The sequence below is a fragment of the Coenobita brevimanus genome, chromosome 53 (genome assembly GCF_032717465.1).
Source record: "Coenobita brevimanus isolate Jiangsu-jjx chromosome 53, ASM3271746v2, whole genome shotgun sequence".
NCBI lineage: Eukaryota > Metazoa > Arthropoda > Malacostraca > Decapoda > Coenobitidae > Coenobita > Coenobita brevimanus.
The window spans coordinates 28450118-28476898 of record NC_137006.1 but is presented as its reverse complement, the minus strand read 5'-3'; the positions used below and the strand labels follow the sequence as shown (position 1 = coordinate 28476898).

General features: G+C 41.9%; 1 protein-coding gene and 1 pseudogene across 1 annotated transcript in view; one reads left to right on the top strand and one right to left on the bottom strand.

The window, feature by feature from the left end:
- The window catches only part of LOC145400781 (metabotropic glutamate receptor 6-like), a 351959-nt gene that overhangs the window by 237669 nt on the left and 87509 nt on the right, over positions 1–26781 (bottom strand). The window contains exon 3 of the mRNA XM_080273218.1: positions 26602–26756. Coding sequence (XP_080129344.1) covers positions 26602–26756 — 155 coding nt within the window. The remainder of the gene's footprint in view (positions 1–26601; positions 26757–26781) is intronic.
- On the top strand, positions 1846–20730 carry LOC145400692 (trifunctional enzyme subunit alpha, mitochondrial pseudogene; annotated as a pseudogene).

The window sequence follows — 26781 nt, the reverse complement described above, 5'->3', positions numbered from 1 at the left end:
TTGGAAAAAGTGAACGTCAATTTAGACTAAAGGAATGATCTCAGTTTGGAAAAAGTGAATCTCGATTTGGAAACTTGGTGCGCCAAATTCAGTTTCTAGGTTTCCGAATCGAGATTTACTTTCTCCAAACTGAGATTCTGTAATTCCAGATCAACGTGCACTTTCTCCAAATTGATTTTCACTTGTTTCAAATCCAGATTCTGATTCTCCAAACTGACGTTCATTTTCTCCAAAATTGACTTGTAAATGGTATAGTCACTAATGTCCTAATCTCTGTCTTTTCAGGTAATGGAATCCTAATTGATGGGAATTCTGTGGTCTACTTTTCTAACAAGCCTACAGTATGGACGAAGATGCAGGAATTAACTTATGTATTTCCCAGCCAACTCCAGCCTTTCAACCAGACAGGTGCATCATCTGCCAACAAGAAGGCAAGACCTCCGAAAAACTCTAAGGGGGTGCAATAGGCAGGAAGCCTGTCTGTGAAGTAGCAGCTTTGAAGAATGATGAAGTTCACAAAAGGATAAGATGCCTGGACCTGATGCAGAGTTCAAATACCATAACAGTTATTCCTGCTATAAGAGTTATACTGATATAAGAAACTTACCGACCATTCCCGAAGAACCCATTGATGAAGAGATGACACAAGACTCAGACCAGACTGCTCACAAGCCATCCACACGCATCACCATGATACCTTGTCCACGACCCAGTACAAGTGTCGACCCCGGCTATATAAACTGTGCCATATGTGGAAGTGACCGAGTGTGGCTTAAAGGGAAAGGGGCACAAGTATGGGGTAAATTCAGTTTCTGCAAGGGAAAGTGCAAAACAATTCCTTGAAGCAATGCAATATCGCAAAGATGATGTATATGTCAGATGTGCAGACTAGAACGGTCCTGAAGACACATATGCTGCCGACTTGTATTGTCATAACATCTGCTTCAAGCAATATGTGCCTAAGTCACACATCAAAGAATCCCAATGCGAATCCAGAGCTTTGCCCAAATGTAATGTTTTCAATGACGTTATCTCTGAACTAGGTCCCCTCATTGATGATGGGTATGAGTTTACAATGACCGAAATTAGGGAGATGATGATGAACAAGGATAAAAGTCTACAGTTGTATAACAGAGATGTGAAAAAACTCCTTACAAATTATTTTGGAGACAAAATACAATTTTGTCCAAGCCACAGGCTTAACAAACCCGAGATATGCCTCACAGCTGATATAACCGTGGAAGACTTCGCCAAAAAACTTCAAAATACGAATGTAGTCAGGTCAGCTGGCGAAATTTTCAAAGATGCACTGGAAAAAGTTGATTTCAAACTGGATGACCGCCTTTGTGTTGGAAATGAAAGAGTTGTGGGAGATTACTCTTATGTCAGACCAATTACTGACATGCTCTGCAGCACTATTCGGTATTAAACGATCACGCATGTTGAAGATTGACATACTGAATATTATGAACAGTGAGCATGACCAAGGCAGCAAGACTGATGTCGACAGCGACGACCATGCTAGTAGAGATGATTGTAACACAGACACTGAGTGGGCTGTAAAGAACCAACACAACCAGCTAAGCTGTCTTTTTCAGATCATGTAGTATACCACGGCTCAAAAAGAACTCCACTGACTGTAGCATTCGGTCAATATCAGTATGGAAAGTCCCGCAGTCGAGAAGTTCTGACAGCCACAAATCATATGGGCGTCAGCTTGGGCTATAATGATGTCAAGAGATCCAGGCGCCTGCTCGCTGCCTATGCAGCTGCAAAGTCTACCGGAGGTGAAGTACCACTTCCAAGCACCTTTACTCAGCGCACATACTGTACACTTGGGGGGTTATGGACAACGGTGACTTTAGTGATCGATCATCCATCTCTGGCACTGAGTCTAGCCATGTAACCAAGCAGGTGCTGTATCAAGAAGCTGTCTCTCCGCCAGATTCAAAACCTAGAGTATCTGACATGAACCTGGAGAAGAGCAGTGTGCATTTACCTGAAAAACTATCATGCTGTGTCTGTGCAGCAAGGTGGGTGTCAATTGTTTAAGTTTTTTTCATAAACAAGAGTCGTCTTGTCAAAACTAGTGGAAATGCCATCGTTCAATCATGACTAAGTCATATGTCCACGAAATGAGCTTTATATTATGTGATATCGGTATGAATAGGAAATGTTCTTGAATAAATACTTTTCTGTGCTTATGTTTTCATTCCTTATTTATGACCATCCTGAATTTTTGGTATCAAATATGGTGATATCGAACCAGTAAAGGTACTATCCTGTCGGCAGTGCCTGAAAACCTCATAATTAACAAAAATTAGCTAGTCATGATGTTTCTTTCAAGAGATACACAACTTTCTTGTTTGGGGAGGGTCTGAATGGTGGCCATCTTGAATTTTGGGTAATATGCAAGGTCATATTTATTTCCTATAAGCATCATCGTGTCGGTTGTACCTGAAAATCCCATAAAAGTCTTCCAAGTACAATATTTCTCTTAGAAATTGTAAGCCTTTATAGTCCTGAAAGGCGCTGGTGGTGGCCATTTGAAAACCGCCATTTTCTCACTTATGCTTTGATTCTAGCAATTCCACCTAACGCTGTTTTGAAGCTGGCTGTATCCCTTACTCAAATCACCAGTCAAAGTCTCTTCCTAAGAAGATGTATACGGGTCTCTAGAGCAGGGACAGGAATAATCAATAGTGGTGTTCCTCAGGGCTGTGTCCTATCACCAACTCTCTTTGTTTTGTTCATCAATGACCTTCTGAGCCGTACATCTAGCCCTCTCCACTTAAACACTGATATCTCCACCATTCATCTTTCCATTTGTTTCCCACAGCATCAATCTCTGCAGTTACTTCAACAAACAAAGGATGAGGTTTTGGCACATCTAATGTCTGACTTGGCTTATATCTTAGATTGGGGTAAAAATACTCTTGTCTTTTCTAATGCATCAGAAAATCAGTTCTTACATCTATTAACCCGACATAATCTTCCGCAGGATTATCCTCTAATTTTTAACAATATCCACCTCAGTCCTGCATCATCTTTAAACATACTTGGGGATTCATTCTCTCGGGATCTATCTTGGAAAGAATATATAACCTCTTGTAAAATATGTTTCCAAGAGATTAGGTGTGCTATGCCGACTCTGTGCTTTCTTTACACCTGTGCAGTTGTTGACTTTATATGCCCCTGGTCGGATGACTCCATTCCTATTCTTATTGCCCATAGATGATCCGAAAGCAGCCAGTGCCAGCAAGGCTTTCTATACTTGCCACAACATCTTATGCATAAAAGAAATCTGGATTAATGTTCACATCAGCTGAGTGGTCCTGACAGGTGGAGGACGAATCAGAAGAAAGTGTGGGGCGAGTTGCTGAGCGAAGCTTTTTGTCAGAACTCATGAACAGATAGCGTAGATGGTGATGAAGGGGTAGCAGAGGTAGACGAGGGAGGGGAAACTGGAGAGGAGCAGTACGAGATTCTGTAGAAGAAGAAGATAATGATGATGATGAAGAAGCTATAGAAGATGCATTACTTTCCTGACTTTCGTCCCATTCGATGTCCAGCCACTCATAAAAGAAGTGGTACGTACTGTATCTCGTTAGCCAACCCCTTCGCGTGTTGTGTGGTAACACTGTAACTTTTACAAGTTCAGGTGATTCGAGTTCAGCATTAAGATACTATGTCTCAAAGAACCCCGATTCGAACATTGCTTTACTTCTTGATGAACTAATGTAGATATGCCGTGTGCGAAAAAGATCTTCATAATATTGCGTTGTATATTAAATAATCGCATCATAGAGCAAGCGGCAAATCCTTTGAACTCAGTAGATAATCTAATGCTGAACACTTTCATAATGCAGCATCTACTGTATCATTCACATTAAAACATGATGAGTGGATGCACAAAAACAATTATGATGTCGTACCTGCCAATGATTTCCAGCTATTCCTCACACAATTCAAAGTATTCCATTGAAGTGATTATCATAACGTTAACTCCGCAGCCTAACCTGTCAGGTTACGTATAAAAATTTTATGACATATTACCGACTGGGAATTGTTGTGTCTGTACACTTTCAGGAGAGACCAATAATCTTGTATTGACACGCACATCATAGAGATCTTGAGGCTTGAAAAAAAAAAAAATACCACTCACATGAGGCAGCTTAATTTTAATGGCGGCATGTTTCCATGATGTGCAGTTTCGAGGTAGGCGACACCACCATTGTGAAATAAGGACAGCTCATTCACAATATTATGGTTTCATTGTTTTGAAGAGGTTTGTTAAATAATTGTAATCCCAGTGACTTCGTCGGAAGAAAAAATTTCTTTGATGCATAGTTTACACCTAATTATATGACATATTACAGGATAAAATATATTACCGTGGGAATGATAGTTATAACTAAAACAGCAGTTTACTGCTAAACTAAAGATGAAAGTTATACGTCTATTAGGATAAGAGTTCCAAATACTGCATTACGTGCCTCGTGACATTTTCACAGAATACGAAATTCTGCATTATCATTCGTTTATTGATTTTTTCCTACGTTTATGGTTAGGTACTTCATGTTTATCCAGAAACATAATATGACACTGAAATGAGTAACTGCATCAATGTAGCTTTTTTTTTTTTTTTTTCTTTTTTTGTACAAAAAGTTTTAGATAATGAATCCTCTGAGTATCTTACACGAAATTTTAGCATTTCATTGTTGGCGCCATAGTGATCATGCAGTACAACAAGAACTTTTACAGTAGCTAGATTACGTATCGCTGTCCAAGTTGCATTCTAATGAAAATACTCCCTTTATCATTTCAGTCTCCGAATTTCATACATTATGCTTGTCCTTCACGATATTATGTGATATTAATGTCCAGTATTGTAGAGATATCACTGAATTCGAAGGTTGCAATCTCCGACGTGGACTGTGATACCAAAGCTTGAAGCTCAATAGTAGAGTTTGCCTGCCCAGATTACTCTCCATATCAATAATTTATCCTATCAAGCCTATCACACAATAAATTATCCTATCAAGCCTATCACATATATGTGAGTGAGATGTTTCAGTGTAGGAGTAAACGCTAGCTTTTCCACATCTCTACAATATATGCCTGGGTGAAGGGGATGTGTCACTGTCAGTGCGAACGCTAGCCTGGCCACGTCTCCACCACATATGCGTGGATTGAGAAGATGTGTCAGTGCCACAGCGACCGCTAGCCTTGCCACATCTCTACTACATATGCGTGGGTTGAGAGGATGTCTGACAGCCAGAGCGACAGCTAGCCTGGCCACATCTCTACTACCTATGCATTGGTGAAGGGACTTGTCAGTGCTAAATCACATGCTAATCTGGCCATATCTCTGCCACATGTGCATAGACGAGTGAAGTGGTAGTGCCTGATTACTCCTTTACCTGGTTACATCTCTGTCATAGACAAGTTCATGGGTTACCTTTGTAGTGCACATACGAATTTCAGAAGGCTTAAGCTCAAAAAGACGGTGGACATATTCATGTGCTGGCTCAGTTTGCCCCATGTCCTAATTTTGGTGGCAATAGGCCCAGTAGGTTGCCCATGAGTGAGCGTTTATGCACGCACACACGCATGCACACACACAGACACACACACACACACACACACACACACACACACACACACACACACACACACACACACACACACACACACACACCTGACACGGATTCCTAGTATGGAGAGGCGTAGGGGGCGTATGCCCTTGTGTTATCGTCAGACCATTGAATATTTATAATAAATGAACCATGTGAGCAAAATATAAGAATTAAGTATCTTCCATAAATGCTTTCATGAAATCATTCCGATGAAAAGAGGGATTTGTTGATAAATTGTGAAAGGTTGACAGTCAAGAGTTCATACTTGTAAATTCTCAAAGTATCATGCCACCGATTTCCAGAGTGCTGCATCCAGCTCTGACCGGCCCCTTTCTACATCCACTCACCACCCCTCCGACACCCAGACATAGGCCTCCTCCTCTCCACACACTCACAATATCCACATATATGTTTCTGTGCGGTAATATGATGTTCTTCACTGCTGCTCAGTGTTCGTTGCTTTTTGCTCCTAAAATCTCAGCCTCTGATTGGTGAAGGTTGGACCCTTTTGTTCTTTGCACTAGTATTATGACTTCACACCCTGAAGTACGATAAGGTCTAATTATTTTGTGTGCTTGTTATTAGTACTATTTTACTTGGTAGACTTATTTTGGGGTGTTCAATAATAGTACTGAAAAAACTGCCTACTCGAGGTCATTCCTAATTTGTATGAGATTGCCTGGTGTAGTCAGGTAAGTATTGTCTAGTAATCATGATGAAGGGGATACTGCAATTTTATGTAAAGTAATGTTGTTGAGTGTGGGTTAGGGCAACCACTGTCGTAGTATGTGGTGGTTTTTGCGTATCGAGCCCATGACCTGTTCACTGTATTGCAATTATTGTAATAAAAAACACAAGCACTGACACTTCTGGTCGTCAGTAAAATAAGTGGTGTCCATAACTCCTCATCTGCTAATCGAATCGTAGCACATGTGGTAAAGACTACTATTTAACGAAAAAAAAAAAAACTTCACGAGTATTTCTTTTTTTTTAGTATTCTGATAGTGATGATGGAAGGTTGCCTTGTTAATCTTTTCTATTATATTGTGCTACCATTCACAACGACAAGAAGATTCTCTGATTTTATAGCATGTAATACCCTGGGAAAACATCCCTGTCAATCCCCAACTGCTACTCTTAGACTCTTTTGTTTAGATTAGGAAATAAGTTTTGTATTACAAGACGTTTTCCCTTTGCCAAGCAGTACCAAAGAATAATTATAGTAATAAAGGAGGTAATATAAATTTATTTTCCTTTTAAAGGAAATGGTGCTGAACCAGATGAAGGTACTTTTTTTTTTTTTAATAACCATCTGGACAAAACTGCAAAAATGAAAATGTAAACATCTACGTATATCCAGTGTCAAGTGCCTAACTGGGATTGACAACGAGGTTTTCTCTGTGTAGTGTTACTGTACATGCGCCAAAGTCAGAGAATCTCATTATCAAATGGATGGTAGCACAATATAATAGAAAAGTATAACACGGCAATCTTCAGTCATCACTGAGTAGGAATATTTTGAAATTAAAAATGCTCCTGCTGTTATTTTCCGTTATATAGTCAGTCGGTACCACATAAGCTACGATCCGATTGGTAGATGAGTAGTTATGGGTACCACTTTTTTTTTTTTTTACGTGTCTGACTCTGGGCAAAGGCTTTAGGGCCTGTTTCTCGGGGGCAGTGGCCTATCCCAAGGCCCAGTAGTCCTCCTACACCTACACATGTCACCATTTCGACGCTAACACCCACCGTCCATACTGAATACATGCTAGGGCTGTTTCATACATGACTAGTGTACTGGTATTGGCGGGGGTATTTTTACACGTCGGTGGGTTTTCTGATAGATCCATGCCCCAGCCGGGATTCTATCCTGGGTCCATTTGGACTGCAGGCCGTCTCTCTACTGATTAAGCCAAGGCCTCCTTAATTACGAACAAAAGTGTTTGTACTAGTGCTTTTTAATAAAATAATAAGTATTGAGAGAATAGGTCGTCTCTCATCCCCCAAACCACCACACACTAAGACAGTGGTTGCCATAACCGACATCCCGCATCAAACTTTTGGCATAAACGTTCCATAAAACAACAGTGTCCCATTCATCATGATTACGTAATGGTACTTATTTGACTACCACAAGGCAATCGTATATAAGTTACGAATGACTTCAGTATGGTAGGGGTTTATTATCGCCCGCCGTTACCAAAGCTGATCGATATGTTTTTGCCCGCTTCGGTGTGTGTATGTGTGTGTGTGTGTGTGTGTGTGTGTGTGTGTGTGTGTGTGTGTGTGTGTGTGTGTGTGTGTGTGTGTGTGTTCACATTATATCTCATGAACGGCTTGAACTATCACCATGAAAAATTCAGGGTATCAAAATATGGCCAAAATTGTGGCCGAGATCGCTAATGGGCACTCGGGGTCAAGGTCAAGGTCACCAAAATGGCTGCTAAAGGTCAACTAGTTTATACCCTCCCCCCCTTTAGCACAATTATATCTCATGAATGGCTTGAGCTATTAATATGAAACCTTCAGGGTTTCAACCTATGGCTATTATTTTCCGGCGCCCTGGGGGGGCCGTCGCCGCCCAGACTCCGTGAGGGGCAACCCCCCCCTTTCCTCCAAGGGGGGTCCGTCCCCAGCCCCGCCCAGTTCCCCCGGCGGGCGGGCGCCTGCCCTTGTAGAGGCTTCGGTCCCCGGTCCCCCCCCCCCCCGAGGAGTCAAACTTGTAACTTGGCCAACCACATATTCTGGTGGGAGATAAGCATTCGGCTTCCAAATGCTTTTCTTTCATTTATTACTATTATCGAACACTCTAGTAATAAGTCTACGAGTACCAAGTAAAATTGTACTAATAGCGAGCAAACAAAATAATTGGACCTTCTCGTAATTCAGGGTGTGAAGTCTTAATACAAGTGCAAAGAACAAAATTGTCCAACCTTCACCAGTCACAGGCTGAGATTTTAGGAGCAGAAAACAACGAAAACTAAGCAGCAGTGAAGAGGCGTGTGTGTGTGTGTGTGTGTGTGTGTGTGTGTGTGTGTGTGTGTGTGTGTGTGTGTGTGTGTGTGTGTGTGTGTGCGTTTGCATGTATGTGTATTTGCATGTGTGCATGCGTGTGTGCGTGCATAAACGCTCACTCACGGGCAACCTACTGGGCCTATTGCCACCAAAATTAGGACATGGGGTAAACTGAGCCAGCACATGAATATGTCCACCGTCCTTTTGAGCTTAAGCCTTCTGAAATTCGTATGTGCACTACAAAGGTAACCCATGAACTTGTCTGTGACAGAGATGTAACCAGGTAAAGGAGTAATCAGGCACTATCACTTTCACTCGTCCATGCACATGTGGCAGAGATATGGCCAGATTACCATGTGATTTAGCACTGACAAGTCCCTTCACCAATGCATAGGTAGTAGAGATATGGCCAGGCTAGCTGTCGCTCTGGCTGTCAGACATCCTCTCAACCCACGCATATGTAGTAGAGATGTGGCAAGGCTAGCGGTCGCTGTGGCACTGACACATCTTCTCAATCCACGCATATGTGGTGGAGACGTGGCCAGGCTACCGTTCGCACTGACAGTGACACATCCCCTTCACCCAGGCATATGTTGTAGGTATGTGAACAAGCTAGCGTTTACTCCTGCACTGAAACATCCCACTCGCTGATATGTGATAGGCTAGACAGGAGAAATTATTGATATGAATACTAATTTGGGCAGGGATTCTCAGCTCTTGAGCATCAAGCTTTGGTATCACAGTCCACGATGGAGATTGCAACCTCCGAATTCTGTGATAAATTATCTCTACAGTTATAGGACATTAATATCACACTATATCATTAAGGACAAGCACAATCTATGAAATTCGAGGATTGAAATGGTACAGAGAGTATTTGCGTCAGAATGCAACTAGGACAATGATACATAACTTAGCTACCATAAAAGTTCTTCTTGTAGGGCATGATCATCATGGCGCAAACAGCGAAATGCTAAAATTTCGTGTAGGATATTCAGAGGGATAGGTGGGGTCGCCCATCATCCACCTAATAGGCGTGGTGATACCCTGTTTTTTATTTTTTTTTGGGGGGGGACTCCACATTGAGTGGCAAGCCAAATTATTTCATGTAAACCAGGAAAGCATTTACAACGCTGGGTGGTAACCTTGTAACCAACCAACGCGTCTTCCCTACGTGAAAACAAGTGGGTTGGCGGAGGGTTAGTGCCCCTCCCCGGAAAACAACTACCGGTACCTAAAAATACGAACACGAAGCCTCGGACCAGGACTGACCAAAAGATGACGACTAAGGACCGAACAAAGGACTTGGTACGGGTAGCTACATGGAATGATAGAGGTGCGAATGATAGGTGAAAGGGAGAGAGGTTGTACAGGTGCTTGAGGGTGCGAAAGTAGATGTATGTGGATTAACGGAAACTAAATGGAGAGGTGAGAGTGTGAGAGAATGGGAGCATGGATGGTGTATATGTGCGAGAGCAGGTGAGAATGAGAGGGCAAAAGAAGGAGTGTGTATTGTTGTGAGTAACAGATGGAAAAAAACATAAGAGGCTATGGATCAGTTGGTTCAAGGAGTGAAAGCTGGACTACAAATGTGGGCGATTGTGTGTGTGTATGCGCCAACACAAGATCGTGTAAGCAGAGTGAGAGAAGAGTTCTGGACAAATGTGGAAGCATCCTTGGAAAAGTTTGAAAGAAATGAGAGTGTCCTTAACTGGAAATAAGAATGGAAAAGTAGGGAATGTGAAGGTGGATAGAGTAGTTGGTGAGTGGGTTGTGCCTGCTGAGATAGATGAGAATGACAGTGCTTTAGTGGACATTTGTGCCGGGAGGGGGTTGGTGATAGCCAGTACCCTCTTCAGGCACAAAATGATCCACAGTTATACATGGCAACTGATGGGAAGGGTGGATGGTGAACTGAATGAAAGGAAGGCAATGACTGATTATGTGTGTGTGGATGAAAGGATGCGAAGATGTGTAATAGATGCAAGAGCATATAGAGGTTGGGGGAGTGGAAGTGGTGGTCAGAATCAGTGTCCAAACAAAATGGAGAAATAGAAGAAGGAAGACAGGAGGAAGTAGTTCTTACAAGGAGGGCACAGAAGTTACAAGAGGATGGAAAAATGGCAGAATATACGAGGGAAGTGGAGGAACGATTGGGTAAGTATAGATTGGAGCAGATGGGGGACATGGAAGGTGTGTATAAGATATTCACGGAAGAAATCTGTGCAGCGTGTGAGGTGGTGTGTGGGCTGAAGAGAAGACGAAAGAGCATGCAGGGAACAGCATGGTGGACTGAAGAGATGAGAGAAGCTGTGGCACAAAGGAAGAAAGCATATAGTGAGTGGATGAGAAATAGGAGTGTGGAAGAAGCTGAGAGATGGATGAGAGAGTTATATGTAGAGAGGAAGAGAGAGGTATAAGGATTAGTGAGAGAGAGTAAGAAGAGAGTGGATGAGGAATTTGGAAGGAATTTGGGTGTAAAGTGGAGGAAATGGAAGAAAATGTTCTGGAAAGAGTTAAAGAGAGTCAGACAGGGTACCAAAGAAGTTAGCAGGGGAGTGAAAGATAAAAATGGTAGGTTACTAGTGGAGAAGGGAGAAAAAGTGAGCAGATGGAGAGAACGCTTCAATGAATTGTTGAACATAAAGAATGAATGTAATGCAAGTATAAAGTGGCTGGGGAATGGCTGGGAGAAGGAGGGATATCAGAAGAGAGGAAGAAACCAGTAGCATGGAAGTTGTAGAAGCAATGAAGAAAGTCAAAATAGGGAAAGACCCAGGAATGGATGGAGTGTGTGGTGAAATGCTGAAATATGGGGAAGAGACAGTAGTAGAATGGACGTGGAAGATGTGCAGATTGGCCTGGGAGGAAGGTAGAGTCCTGGAGCATTGGAAGTCAGGTATAATTGATCCCCTGTACAAAGGAAAGGAGTGCGTGGTAATCATAGGGGTATTTGCCTTCTTAGTGTAATAGGAAAAGTATATGGTAGGATACTGATTGACAGGGTTAGGGAAATAACAGAGGAATTAGTTGGACAAGGACAGGGAGGTTTTAGGAAGGGAAGAGGTTCTGTAGATCAGATATTCATGCTTAGATCCTTAGTGGAAAAGTTTCTAGAGATGGGAAAGAAGTTGTATGCGGCCTTCATGGATTTGGAGAAAGCATATGACAGAGTGGATAGACAAGGATTGTGGAAAGTATTAGGAATATATGGAGTAGATGGGAAGTTGTTGACAGCCGTAAAGAATATGTATGAGGGTGCTAAGGCGGTAGTGCGTGTGGATGGTGAACTGAGTGAATTTTTCTATTTGAAGGTTGGACTGAATCAAGGATGTGTCATGTCTCCATGGTTGTTCAATCTGTATACGGATGGGGTCATAAAAGACATACAAGGTAGGGCAGTGGATGTTGGAGTGGCCCTAGTGAGAGAGGACAGTGTTTGGAAACTCCCTATGCTGTTGTTTGCAGATGATACTGTGTTGTTTAATGAAGATGAAGGGGAGCTGCAAGGCTTGGTGGATGAGTTTGCGATAGTGTATAAGAAACGAAATCTAGAGGTGAATGTAGGGAAGAGTAAAGTTATGCTTTTCGAGAGAAGTGAAGTTAGTGAATGTACAGTGAGATTGGATGGGAAGGATATGGAAAATGTGAGTGCATTTAAGTACTTGGGTAGTGTGATGAGTAAGGATGGAAATTTAGAGAGTGAAGTGCTTGAAAGGGTACAGCAGGGAAGAAAGGTTGCTGGCTCCTTGAGAGCAGTGATAAGAAACAGGGAAGTGAGCAAGAAGTGAAAAAAGCTACATGACAGCATTGTTATACCAACTCTAACGTATGGAAGTGAAGCTTGGACGTTGCTGGAGAGACAGAACTCAAGAGTGAGAGCAGTGGAAATGACTTATTTGAGAGGAGTATGGGGAGTCACATGGGGAGACAGGCTGACAAATGAGGAAGTGAAGGAGCGGTGTGGTGTGGATGTGGATGTGATAGGAAGCGTTAGGAGAAACACATTAAGGTGGTTTGGCCATGTGGAGAGGATGGAGGGTGAGAGACTGATGAGGAGAGTGTATATGAGTGAGGTGGTGGGAGGGAGAGGGAGGGGAAGGCCACGGATGAGATGGAAGGATGGAGTGGAGAGGTATATGAGAGAGGGGTGTGAGCTGGGAGCAGGGCAATGAAATGGCGGGGGACAGAGCGACATAGAGGCGATTTTTTTTGTGACCACCTCTTACGGGATTAAGGCGTCTGGCAATAGACAGATAGATAGATAGATAGATAGATATTCAGAGGATGCATTATCTACGACACTGTTCAAAAAACGCACTATTGATGTACAGTAGGTACTCATTTCAATATCATATTATTTTTCTGGATGAACATGGAATACCTAACTATAAACGTAGGAAAAAATCAGTAAACGAACGATCATTCAGACTTTCGTATTCTGTGAAAATGTCACGAGGCACGTGATGCAGTATTTCTACAGAAGCGATTTGGAACTCTTAGCCTAACAGTAGTATAACTTTTATCTTTATTTTAGCAGTAAACTGCTCTTCTAGTTATAACTGTATCATTCGCACGGTAATATATTTTATCCTGTATTACGTCATAAAACTGGATGCAGGTGATGCATCAAAGAAAATTTTTCTTCTTACGAGGTCATCGACATCACAGTTATTTGACAAACCTTTTCAAAACAATGAAACCAAAATAATGTCAAAAAGATGTCCTTAATTCATCATGGTGTTGTAGCCTCCCTCGAAGTTAAACATCACGGAGACATGCCGCCTTTAAAATTAAGCAGCCTCATTTGAGTGATACTTTTCTTCTTTATGCCTCAAGATGTTTATAATGTGCGTGTCAGTACAAGATTATTGGTCCTTCCTGGACATGTTCCGACATAGCAATTCCCAGTCGGTAATATGACATAAAATTTTTATATATAACCTGACAGGTTAGGCTACGGGGTTAAAGTTATGATAATCACTTCAATGGAATACTTTGAATTGTGTGAGGAATAGCTGGAAATCATTGGCAGGTACGACATCATAATTGTTTTTGTGCATCCACTCATCATGTTTTAATGTGAATGATACAGTAGATGCTGCATTATGAAAGTGTTCAGCATTAGATTATCTACTGAGGTCAAAGGATTTGCCGCTTGCTCTATGATGCGATTATTTAATATACAACGTAATATTATGAAGATCTTTTTCGCACACGGCATATCTACATTAGTTCATCAAGAAGTAAAGCAATGTTCGAATCGGGGTTCTTTGAGGCATAGTATCTTAATGCTGAACTCGAATCACCTGAATTTTAAAAGTTACAGTGCTAGCACACGAAACGCGAAGGGGTGAGCTAACTAGGTACAGTACGTACACCCTCCAGCACTTCCATCTGTTACAGTCAGGGTTGTCAGTCTTATCTCTCTGTGAATGCAAATCCTGAGTGGGTCGACACACGTTTCTAGTCATCAGTGGCGAGGGAGAAAAAGGCGGTCGGGGAATTTTTGGATGATTTATGCAGTGTGAGGTAGGGAGGATGACGGGGCTTGGTCGATGAGGAGAATAGGTAAAACAGTCGGATAGGAAATACCAAAGACTAACCTACACCAAAATTATTAATACATCCAGGAGAAAGTAAGAAAAAATACATTCATTATAAGATATAGTTGCAATTTATTTTACCAGTATACGACAAAACAGGTTAATCCAACACACACACACACACACACACACACACACACACACACACACACACACACACACACACACACACACACACACACACACACACACACACAAACTGTTAGCATATTATAATGTTATTTTTATTCACACCAGGATCGGCCAATGTAGCTTTATACTAATGGCATTCTTGTCAAGAAAGTTCCACATGCATTATAAATAAGGCTAATGTTTTCTGACCAACAAGAAACATTTGTATAGCAGCTTATGGCGTAGCACTATTCCTTTAGTATGGCAGGTTGGAGCGCCCATTATTCACTCACTCGATGTAGTGATATATTCATGTGACTATACGCCAGAGATTTCCAGACTTTCCCTGGCCATTCCTCATTTTTGCCAGAAAACCTTTGATGATTCCCCCCCCCCCCTCGCTCAGACGGAAATTCCCCCTACCCCTTTTGAACTTATTTTAGATAACTCGAGATTCTAGAATTATTCGCCTCCATTTAACAGTACTTTTTTACTTATAATAGCAACAAATCTAGCGGCATTCTGGAGTTTTTCAAACTTTTGGGTATACTTTTAGAAGCTTGTAGTTTCATGCACGATGATAATATTATTTGAGGGTCATATTCTGACTTCACTCTTAAAAAGACCACATTAAAAACCAAACTGATTTGATCAAAGGATATTTCAGATCTTTATGCAACAACTCATCAGAAATGCTACTTTGGCTATTCTGGCCTGATGTGTTTATTCCCCCCCCCCCACCCTCGGACTGTCCAAATTTCCCCCCGGAGGGAAATTCCCCCCTCATTTGGGAACCGCTGCTCTACACTGAGTGGCAGGCCAAACTGTTTCTTCAAACCCAAGAAAAAATTGCTGCTGTGGAAGAAAAGCTAATCACAACATGACGACTGGTGGTCCAGCGGGATCACGCCAATCAGATGAGGCCAGCAATATTACGTTCTTGGGAAGATGAAGTCTATTGGTCATAAAATGCCGCTTAGGGGCAAGTGTGGCAAGCCACCCTCAGCTGAAATGTCTGGACCGAGTAAGCCCCAGACCGCAACGCTCCTCATATCGCACAAAAGAACTGAATGATGGATGGTTGGATTATTCCTACAAATACCACCGTTTTTATACGTGTCAACAAGTGGGTTGGTGGAGGGTTAGTGCCCCTCCCCGTTAAACAAATAACTCAAAGTCAAATGGCCACCCCTTACGGGATTATGGCGTCTGGCAATAGATAGATAGATAGATCGTTTAAAGAAATGAAACAGTCTCCTTTTTACTGTGTGCGTGTGTGTATGTGTCTAGGTAGAGGTTTTACTGTGTTTGTTTTGAACATTTCTCTCGTAAATCACTTTAATTGTTACATTAAGTAGTGTTTATCTCACGTAATCATAGGCGTACCGGTATATGGTATAACGGTGTAACTAAGTCCAGGCCTTTTCTTTTCCATCTCTATTTACTCTTCTCAAGACCCATACTCAGTCATTTTATCTCCCAATCCCAACCTGACCCTCCCATCATCCTAATATATCCCGACTACCCTCCTGCCTTCACTAGTTGTGTTTGTGTGAGCGCGCGCGCGCGCGCGCGCGCACGCACACACACACACACACACACACACACACACACACACACACACACACACACACACACACACACACACACACACACACACACACACACACAAATATATTCCGATTGTCTGCTCCCACTCATCAACGGTACACACACACACACACACACACACACACACACACACAAATAAATTCCTACTGTCCGCTCCCACTCATCAATGGTAGCCTACACACACACACACACACACACACACACACACACACACACACACACACACACACACACACACATAAATTCTTACTGTCCGCTCCCACTCATCAATGGTAGCCTACACACACACACACACACACACACACACACACACACACACACACACACACACACACACACAATAAAAACACCTTTTATACTTGATGCAAATATAAATGGTAAGCTTCTTGACCATGGCTTTCGATAGTATGATGATATTTGCTTTTTTTTTCTTTTTTGGTGGGGGGGAAGGAGAATTACATTAAAACTTTATGGTCCTCTTATAACGGTAGTGTGTTGTAAACTGCAGGGTGGTGGTTGTGTGACAAGATTATGTGACGTCAGAATTTCGGAATGTGTGAGTTTATGTGTTATTAGGCGTCGTTACCTCAAACAGCACCGACCTCTATACACCGCTGGCATGAAGAGGTAACCCTTGTACAAGGCCAATACCCTGGTCTGACAAGTGTTGGCAACTTGTGTTACTAATCTCACACAGAATAATGAAGAAGCAGACGGAAACAACTTATAATGAAAGAAGAATATAATATGCTCTATTTTCGCCAAACATAACAATGGAAAGATAACTATTTGTGCATGGATGAAATGCCGCACGAGGGAAAATGAGTTTCCGACACGCAATTATTTTCCAGTAACGTTTAACAAGGGTTATATATATATATATATATATATATATATATATATATATATATATATATATATATATATATATATATATATATATATAAACTGCAAATTATTTTTCTTCCTCTTTATTTATTTATAAATCAAATGAAGATCTATACATGAAAATATGGAAAGAATACATTTACCACGGGAATGAGATTGTTATTAGAACCATCCCACCTGGCTGGGATAGTGACCAGCAACAACTGATCTGTAATCGTAGTAATTCTTCTACTAAAGTGTAATATAAAATAAAGTTATAATTTTCAGGGCATTGATTCTCTCGAATTTATCTAAAAACCCATACACAACCCTATCATTTGACAATCATGCCGATAAATATAACAATAAAAGTGGAATGAATGAGATTAGAGTCAGTAGAAGATTACAGTGACTGAAACTAATAACAGGAAAATATCGTGCCTAAGTCTGAACTGAGATTCGACATAATAATATAAGCATCATACTGGGAAAATTATAATACCTTTTAACAATGATTTATTAATAATTATGAAAGCTATGGTGGAGGAATGACATACACAAATATTGTCCATAACCGTAATGGAAGAAGGCTTCGGTATGAGTAGTAGATCAGCCCCGGTTCTGTCTGGTCAAGTAGATCCATCAACCGCAGGCACGCAGTTGCCCCTACAGGGCTGGCCTGTGCAACTGAACGATGTATCCTTGCCGTGGACAATGCCTTGCTGTGGTGAGGGAAGTGATGGACTGCAAATTTGTCTCTCTCCTACCAGTAAACAGTGACAAACGTAGGCTCCACATCACCTGTTATTTACTTATACTTATGGTTACCACTCAATGTTGTTAATGGTTTGTTGTGTTACAAGAACACCATTACAGTATTCGTTCAGTGTGGAGTCAACAAAGGAAGAAGTAGGCAGCACTATATCAAGTGAGTGGATAATGGTCCCCACTACCTACCACTTTACCCCTTCCCGTGCAGATAAGTTAATAAGTTTTCTATGCCGTGATGCGCCGGCTTCTCTCCCCCCCCTCCCCCGCCACTGCACGCTCTAAAAATGTGTATTCTCGGTTTATTTTCACCACCCAAACATATTTATTTTGCCACAAAACCCACATATTCCTATTTGTAGATGTTTGTTCTACACAATAAGCAAAAAAAAAAAAACACACTATACATACGTTAGGGCCCTCAGAATAAACATTCGGGACCATAGATTTCAATTCCCAACATCATAAGTCAAATGTTTAGTAATCAATCTCTACATGTTATACATCATTCGAAAGAGAATTTTATTAGCTTTTGAATGCCAGTTGTCCCAGTTTGATAAGAGCTATGGTGTTCGAGTAATAAGTGAAAAAATAAAACCCATTTCTGACAGACAACAGATTTTATATCTGGGGAACTCTAGCGAAAAACTTTTCTCACCACTGTTATGTTTTTATTTTATCATCCTATGCAGAATTTCGTTGGCTTTCGTTTGAGCCCACAACGGTGATCCTAGGCCTCATAGCTTTCGAGAAAAATGCAAAAAAACTACGGTGTACCCACGCCATGTCATGACTGTAGGGCAGTTTCCTGCCTTCCTCTAAGCTACTGCACATATTTCACCAAATCTTTGTATGCTAGATATGCACAATATATTCACATGATTCACTGCCACTGTTTTTTACAGTTGAATACTCACATTTGGTACAGGATAGAGGCAGTGAAGCTGTTTAGAAACAGTAACACAATCTTCGTTGGGCCAACGGCTGATAACAACCAGGAATGCTTCACAAACACCAAATTTCCTATTGCAAACACCAAATCTAATCACAACAGTGCCCAAACACTATACACAAGCACTACTGGTATTGTGAAGTATGTTGCACAGCTGGGATGAAGGAAAGAGTGGAAATTTAAAGGGACAGAACCGCACAGTACCTTCCCCACTCACAGCTCATTTGGTACTGAATAACCTGTCTGCTCTCTTGCTGGTACTGGGACCCACAGTTGCCAGCTCGTTACTTTTGATGAGGAGCAGGGAAGCTATGACGCCTCCAAAAATGATGCCAATCAGCCAAAACTTTTTCCTCTGACGAAAGTTTTTTTGCTTTAATTACGACAAAAACATCAATGTGTAAGGGCGCAGCCACACCCATATGACGACAAACACATCATCATGTGCAGAGGGGTTAAATTGTTTCTACTGTATAACCTCCATCTGTCTGGCCGAGCAGACCCATCATTTGCAGACAACCAACCACCCTGCAGGGCCATTCCATACAGTTACTGTAAAGTATGTTCTCCTGCCGTTGCAAGGTGTGGAGAAGAGCATGGATATTTGAGTCCTGTACGGATGCTGCATTTAGGTCTGAACACCCAGTTAAAAGGGCACCATAAGAACCGTGTACCAGAGCTCGTGAGCCAATAAATGTGTGTGTGTGTGTGTGTGTGTGTGTAATTCACCAGGTCAGTCAGGATCACTTGATGGTCGTGATTATTAGCTTTTACCCTCCTGGAAGGGAGCTGAGAGCTCATATAGTCCAATCAAAAGGCAATGCTGTGACCTTCATACATGCACACACCCGTCCCCTTGCTTGAGGGGGACAGTAACCACCCACTTCGTCAGTGAAACTTTTCACAACCTGAGCAAGGCACGAACTCCCGTCTACCAGATGGCAAGAGAGAACGTTACCACTGAGCCAGTGAGCAGTGTGTGTGTGTGTGTGTGTGTGTGTGTGTGTGTGTGTGTGTCTCCAAACTATCATCAACGACATGGCTGGACTGGCTCAGGGCATCAACCAGGTGCACACCGGACTGAACAAGCTGTCAAACACAAGAAGTTCAGCAAGTTTGTTGCAGACCAGAACATGTCCAACCTGAAGCTAATGGTGTAATACAAAGACATCAAGAATGTTGATGTTAATGAGAACGTGTTTGAGGACCTGGGCCTTAAACACTGGGTCACTCAGGGTGTGGAGCCACTGCTGTCAGAACACTGTGTATTTGCATCAAATACATCAGCAAAACACATTGCTGACATTGACCCAACAAGGTACTGTAGCTGAAATGCGCCATTTCTCCGCTATGGACAAGATGCATCTCCTGGAGATTATTGCCACACCTCAGACTTCAAAGGAAACCACTGCTAAGGCTGTAGATGTTGGACTGAAGCAGGGCAAGGTTGTTACTGTGGTTGGTGATGGTCCGTTCTACACCACACGGATTCTGGCAGCGATGATGGACCAGGCCATGAGGCTGTTGCAGGAGGGTGTGGACTCCAAATGAATGGACAGAGTCACTCGCGCCTTTGGATGGCATGTTGGGTCTGCCACACTGGTTGATGAAGTTGGTGTGGATGTTGCCCAGCTTGTAGGTGAGAGCGTGAGTAAAGCACTGGGTGCCTGCATCATCACTGGCGATGCAAGGTTTCTCAGGGACATGGTGCCCTGTGGATTCCTTGGTCGCAAATCTGGGAGAGAAGCATATGTCTATGAGGCAGGTGTAAAGGAATGAAACGTCAGTGAAGGAGCCATTCAGGTTATGAAGAAATGTAAAGTTGAACCTAAGTTGCTGCTGATCAATGAAAGCATTCAGATGCGACTGGCATCCAAATTCATCAATGAAGCCATTTTATGTTTGCGGGAGGGCATTCTTAACAGTCCTTTGGAGGGCAATGTTGGAGCGGTGTTTGATCTGGGTTTCCCCCCATTCAATGATGGACCGTTCCGCTTTGTTGACACCTATCCTTGAAGATGAGGGAATTCTTAGGCATGTACAGTTCAACCTTTGAGTCTTGCCAGCTACTCTTCGACCATGCTGCCAATCCAGGCAAGAAGTTTTACAAGTGAACGATAATGCACCTTGACCAACACTCGGCTGGTGGGAGACTGAGGAGGAGTGGTGGGAATGTTGGAGTGTGAAGATGCCAAATTAGAGAACTGTATAAAAACATTCAGAATTAACCCCTTTGTGTCCCGTGTCCCAGGTATGGGACAGACCTGGGCACTTTCAAACTTTAATAAAGAAAGAAACTCCGGGGTAAGGACCAATGAGTTTTGCAACTACGAGCCGACAAACAGAAGGCGGTACGCCTAGAACCCTTCCAGCAAAATCCCACATGCAGGAGCTCTGGGAACTAAGGGATTACTAGAGGGATGTGGGATTGAGGAGCTGAGTGCTTGAATATTCAGAATTGAGAGAGAGAGAGATAAGGTTAGGGTGAGTGACTGAATATTTGGAGTTTTAAAGATCTATTGAACTAGAGAAATGTATGTTCAGGCAGCCACAATTACTGGGAGAGACATGGAGCTAGGGAACAGAGTAGGTGAATTATCAGAATTTAACAGCATGCAGGGCTCTGGAGTTTAGTTATGTAGTCAGAGTTTACAAGTGTGCAGGTTTATTTATTGGCTGAAGATCAGAGTTTACCACTGTGCTGGTTTATTTTATAGCTAAAGATGTCAGGGTGGTGTGGTAGTAGAAGTCTGTGGTCAGAGAGTGACCTTTGATCATTGGGTGCACTGCTATGGACAAGGGTACTCTCCTGTGGGTTAAAATGCTATGAACTATAAAAGTCTCCTCCCTAGCTAATGGGATTAAGGGGAGTAAGTACAGTGTAGATGGGAACATAATTATATTCAACCACTACAGCCGCAATATAGTATAATATAGTTAGTTAGTTAAGGCTTCTTGGTCAAGTCAGTATCTTAGCTTATCATGACTTTCAAAGCTGGACCAGGTCAAGGGTAGTCTTCCTGTTTTCTGCGAGTTGGTGACTACAGTAGTTAACTCTTTGGACCTGGGAGACGTTCTGTGGAGTTTGTTATTGCTGTTGTTTTTGTTTTAGATTTGTCCATCTGAAATAATTTTTAGTATGAACACGGGCCAATGAAGCCCTTTTTATTCGCCTCTGTGTGGAGTAAAACTCTCATGTGTGGGGAGGCTTCTCACACAGCGCTTCACATTAGGGTGGAGTGAAAGGCTTTTCGTCTCCTTAATTCTCCTCCTCTTACCGGCTCCCTTCAACCTCTGTCTCTTCACCACACTGTTGCATCTTTTTCTCTTTTCTATCGCTACTTCAATGGTCACTGCTCCTCTGGACTGTCTGTCTGCATCCCTCCACCTCTACGACAGGTGCATAGCACCCGTCTAGCAACAAACTCTCATCCCTTCTCTGGCCAACTGTCTAATGCAAGAGTTAACTGTTACTCCCAGTCCTTCACTTATGCAACAGGTCAACTCTGGAACTGTCTCCCTCTGTCTGTATTTCCTACTTCCTATGATCTCCAGTCTTTCAAACGCAGTGTGTCCAGGCATCTCGAAATGAACGGATCTTGAATTTGGCTCTCTTTTGTATTGTTTTTATTATTTCTTGGAAGGAACTATTTCGTGGGCTTAGCCTTTGGTTCCTTCTTCCTCGGAAAAAAAAAAGTAAAATAGGTGAATTAGGTCTAAGGTTGAGAGGAGGGGAGAGGCTGCTGCTGCTCTTGCTGCTGTGGCTGCTGCTGCTGGTGGTGGGCTGCAACTGCTGCTGGGCTGCTGCTGCTGCTACTACTGATGGGCTGCTGTGAATCTGGGCTGCTGCTGCTGCTGCTGCTGCTGCTGCTGCTGCTGCTGCTGCCACCGCTGGTGGGCTGTTGCTGCTGCTGCTGCTACCAGGCTGCCACTGCTGGTGGGCTGTTGCTGATGCTGCCACTACAGCTGGGCTGCTGCTGCTGGACTGCTACTGCTATTGGTGCTGCTGCCGCTGGACTGCTACTGCTGCAACCGGGCTGGCCGCCCGAATCCTGTTATTCCTGCTGCTGCCAGGCAGTCTTTTTCGACATAGGAAAGGCTGTCGATTGGTGATCCGGTCCATGTCTTTTAAAGATAATTTTGATAACGATAGGAATGCACTGACCAGATTAACCTTCAAATGTTTAAGTCTTTATCATTATACCAGTTAAGGCCTACGTAGGTGGTTGGTGGGGGTACTCACCATCCACTCATTTGATGTAGTGCTGCTTTGAGTGTCTCCCATTTCCTCTCTTCCTTCCTTCCTTCATTCTTTCCTTTTCGTTCTACATATAGGTGACTTTACACTCCCTCTTCTGTCTTTGTTTCCTTCACTCTTTCCTCTTGCTTCTGCCTATGGGTGACTCTACACTGAGTGACATGCCAAATGGTTTCCTCTACACCAGGAAACCATTTACTATGCTGTGTGGACCCACGAGCAATTATATATATATATATATATATATATATATATATATATACTGTATATATATACTGTATATATATATATATATATATATATATATATATATATATATATATATATATATATATATATATATATATATAATGGTGTTTTTATAACATAGGAGGTGTACTGTATTTTATCTGAACTACATTATAAGGTACAACTCATTGTTTCATAAGGTTCACTTGAAAAGTAACACATGAAAAATTTATGTGAAAACCGTGGTATTTCAGTGGCTGCTCAAAACCACGACAGTTTCCACACTGTACACAATATCTGAAAAATGTGAGGCCTGGATGGTAGGGGACAAGGATTACTACTGCAGAGTTGAGTGGAAAGATGAGACTGGTGTATTGGTGTTGTGATGAGAAGGAGTAGACTGAGATGGTCCTGGGTGCGTGGAGAGTATGGAGGATGACAACTGGATGTGAAAGGAGAGAAGTGTGAACGTCAAGGGTGGGGTTGCAAGAGGCAGACCGAAAAATTCCTGGGACGAGATCAAACAGAGGGTGGCCTCACTGATAAATAATAGAACAGGGAGGATGCCAGAGACAGAGCTGTGTGTAAAGCCGCCATTAGGTGACCAAGGCTGATGCATGCAAGGATGTTGGAGGCTTTATAAACGATACGACGATATGATATATATATATATATATATATATATAAAGAGAGAAAGAGAGAGAGTCCTCCACTCATGATCATCCAACTGACGATCAATCTCACTTACGACAAAGGCTCTATAGAGCACTGACGAGTGCTTTCGAGTTGCAACCCACGGCGGTCGTAGCGTTCTCAACACTCGCTCCACTGAGCTATCTCCGCAGAGAGCGTGTGACTTACGGCTGCTTTTTTTAAACATCCGTTCTCGTTGCTTCCATAATGATAGTGCAATTGGATCACTGTTCTTGTCTTGTTTTCTCTGTTTCCCTGCTGCTTCTATGTGTACATAGACATCATAATACAAAATTTATATAGATTAACATTTTTATTTCTGTCTAGCTCTATGAATTGTATGATACATTTAGCCAAGGGTATGAATAAAACAACATCATAGGTTGCTGCAGTGCAGAACATACTTTTTTTGTTGTTTCACTTTATATTCTCTTTAACCTAATGTCTGTTTGATTATGACAGGATAAAACTGAAGTCGATGGAAAGAGGACCTAATGTATTTTGTCATCATTGAACTGTCCCTATCTAATAGCTATTAACAGTACTACTTATATCTTTACAAAACATAATTCCACAAACATAATTCCATAATTATTTCTTACTGCCTTTTAAATACAATCAACCTAGCCAGCTGATTTCTCACTTTACCCTAATAGCTTCCTCTGTGATAAATTTTCCTAATGTGATGTACCCTAATAATACTGTATCACTGTGATACCAGTTTTATTAATCTGTGAGCATCATTGTCCTCAATGGAGGTGAAAAACATATAAGTGTCTAGAAAATCAATTAATCTCTGAATAGTAATAATGTCCGAGATGCTGTGTGACACAGCTGTGGAAATTAGTATGACATAGGCTGGTGTTTAAAGATTGCATAACTTGAAAGCATGTCTTAGGTTCATGACAGATTTTAACTACACTCACTTGCATAAAGGATGCCTCCCCTGTCTCTCTTACCAATAAAAGTGCTCAAATAAATGTAGTCTTTAGAGGCTGATACTAGCGCTTCTTGAAAAGGAAGACTGTTTCTTGGCCATTTCTATATCCAGTAATCTTGTAGAATCAGCAAGATATATTTCCTACCTGTGAAATGTAATGCCATCTCTCTTCGCTGAATTCCTTTACCCATTTTCGTAGCCGTAAGCTGCGCAGTGGACCATGGCACTATATTATTAAGACTCATCAGCCGATTTCAAAAGGTGCGGGGGTCAAGTAGGGTGCTTAAACATGGCTGTCACAACACCAGCTCCACCCTGGCGGCGGACACACAAACTAAGCTGCACTACCCATGCGGCAGACCCTCCATATTATAGAGCTCATTGGCTCGCTCACATTACATATCGCGCTGCCAGCTGTATAAATAATGGTGGTGAATATAAAATGTACAATACTTTACAGCTAAAAGAGACAGCTGTGTTAGCGATATATGAATGTACTGTTTATTGTTATATGTCAACCGTTTACAGTTTCTCTTTACTGCAAAAATACGTATATCACACTGTATAATAGTTCGCTACCCAGGATGCACTAGCTTCATCTTGGACCCAAGCCTACAGTCTATTTTCTTTTTGCAGTGCTAAAGGAACGTTCTGGCCCTGACTGAGATGTGCAGTTTAATGCTAGTTATGGTTAGTTTAAGCAGTTTAAAAGCTGTTTTTCCTTCCATAATGTTAAGATGGATGGCGAGGCTGTTAATACCAACGTGAAGGTAGCTGAAGCGTTAGTGGAGGAATTTATTATATTCATTTCTTACCACTGCTCTTCTACGGATATTTAAATAGTTTTTTCTTAAGTAGCAGTTAAACAGTATTTATGCATATAATTGGCTTGAAAATTATTTGGGCATATGAGTGACTTTGAAATGTACACTGTATATCTGACTTCTGGCAGTACTATAATGCATTATGCATTTTCGACTTACGACCAAATCAACTTACGACGGATCCCTAAGATTATAACCCTGTCGTTAGATCAAGGACTATGAGTGTGTGTGTGTATAAATATATATATATATATATATATATATATATATATATATATATATATATATATATATATATATATATATATAATATAAATATATATATATATATATATATATATATATATATATATATATATATATATACAGAGAGAGAGAGAGAGAGAGATGTGGATAGATTTACTGATTTACTCACACACACACACACACACACACACACACACACACACACACACACACACACACACACACACACACACACACACACACACACACACATATATGCACACACGTGAGCGCGCGCGCAAATGAAGTATACCATTTGATCTGCAAAGTATGAAGCACCGTAATAAAAACCCTTTGACACGCAGATGTACAGTACCTTTTTGTTATACTGTCGCTATTTACTGATGGTTACATTGCTTTATGAAGAGACCTTTCGAACTGCAGGTGTTTGATATCGCCTTCAGCAAATACTTCATCGCTGTGCTGCTCTCCTAAGATGTGAAAAAAAAAATAGCAGCAGAAATAAAATGTATACAACTCTTCTTGAAAGTTTTGTTGATGCTGTTGATCCTGTTGTTGCTATTGTTCTTGTTGATGATGTTGCTGTTTTTTTGTTGTTGTTGCTACAGGCAGTGATGAAAAGTGAACACTAAAGGCAGCAGATGCCCTTCTCCTGTAGCCCACCATCCATTCTTCGGGGAACAGGGAGGGAGCTGACGGACTTTGTTGAACAGGGCAGCGGATCCGGCCTGTAATACCTGTACCTCCGCGTGAAAGTGTTTATTTTCAGTACTGTCAGATGAATTCCTACCTTACCACGTCTGAAATAACCCTCTTCCTCCCTCTCCCCTACCTAGCTCTTACCTGTGGAATTTTGAATAGCCTGAGTAGATTGGCCACCTGTATGGAAGTGACGGATGAGGCAGCCCCGACCACCCCAGAGATGACTTTGTTGTCCACTTCCGGGGAGGACCCATCACGACATTTGTACTGACCGTCATCTATGGTACTGATGGAACCTGAGGAGAAATAGAATTATGACAT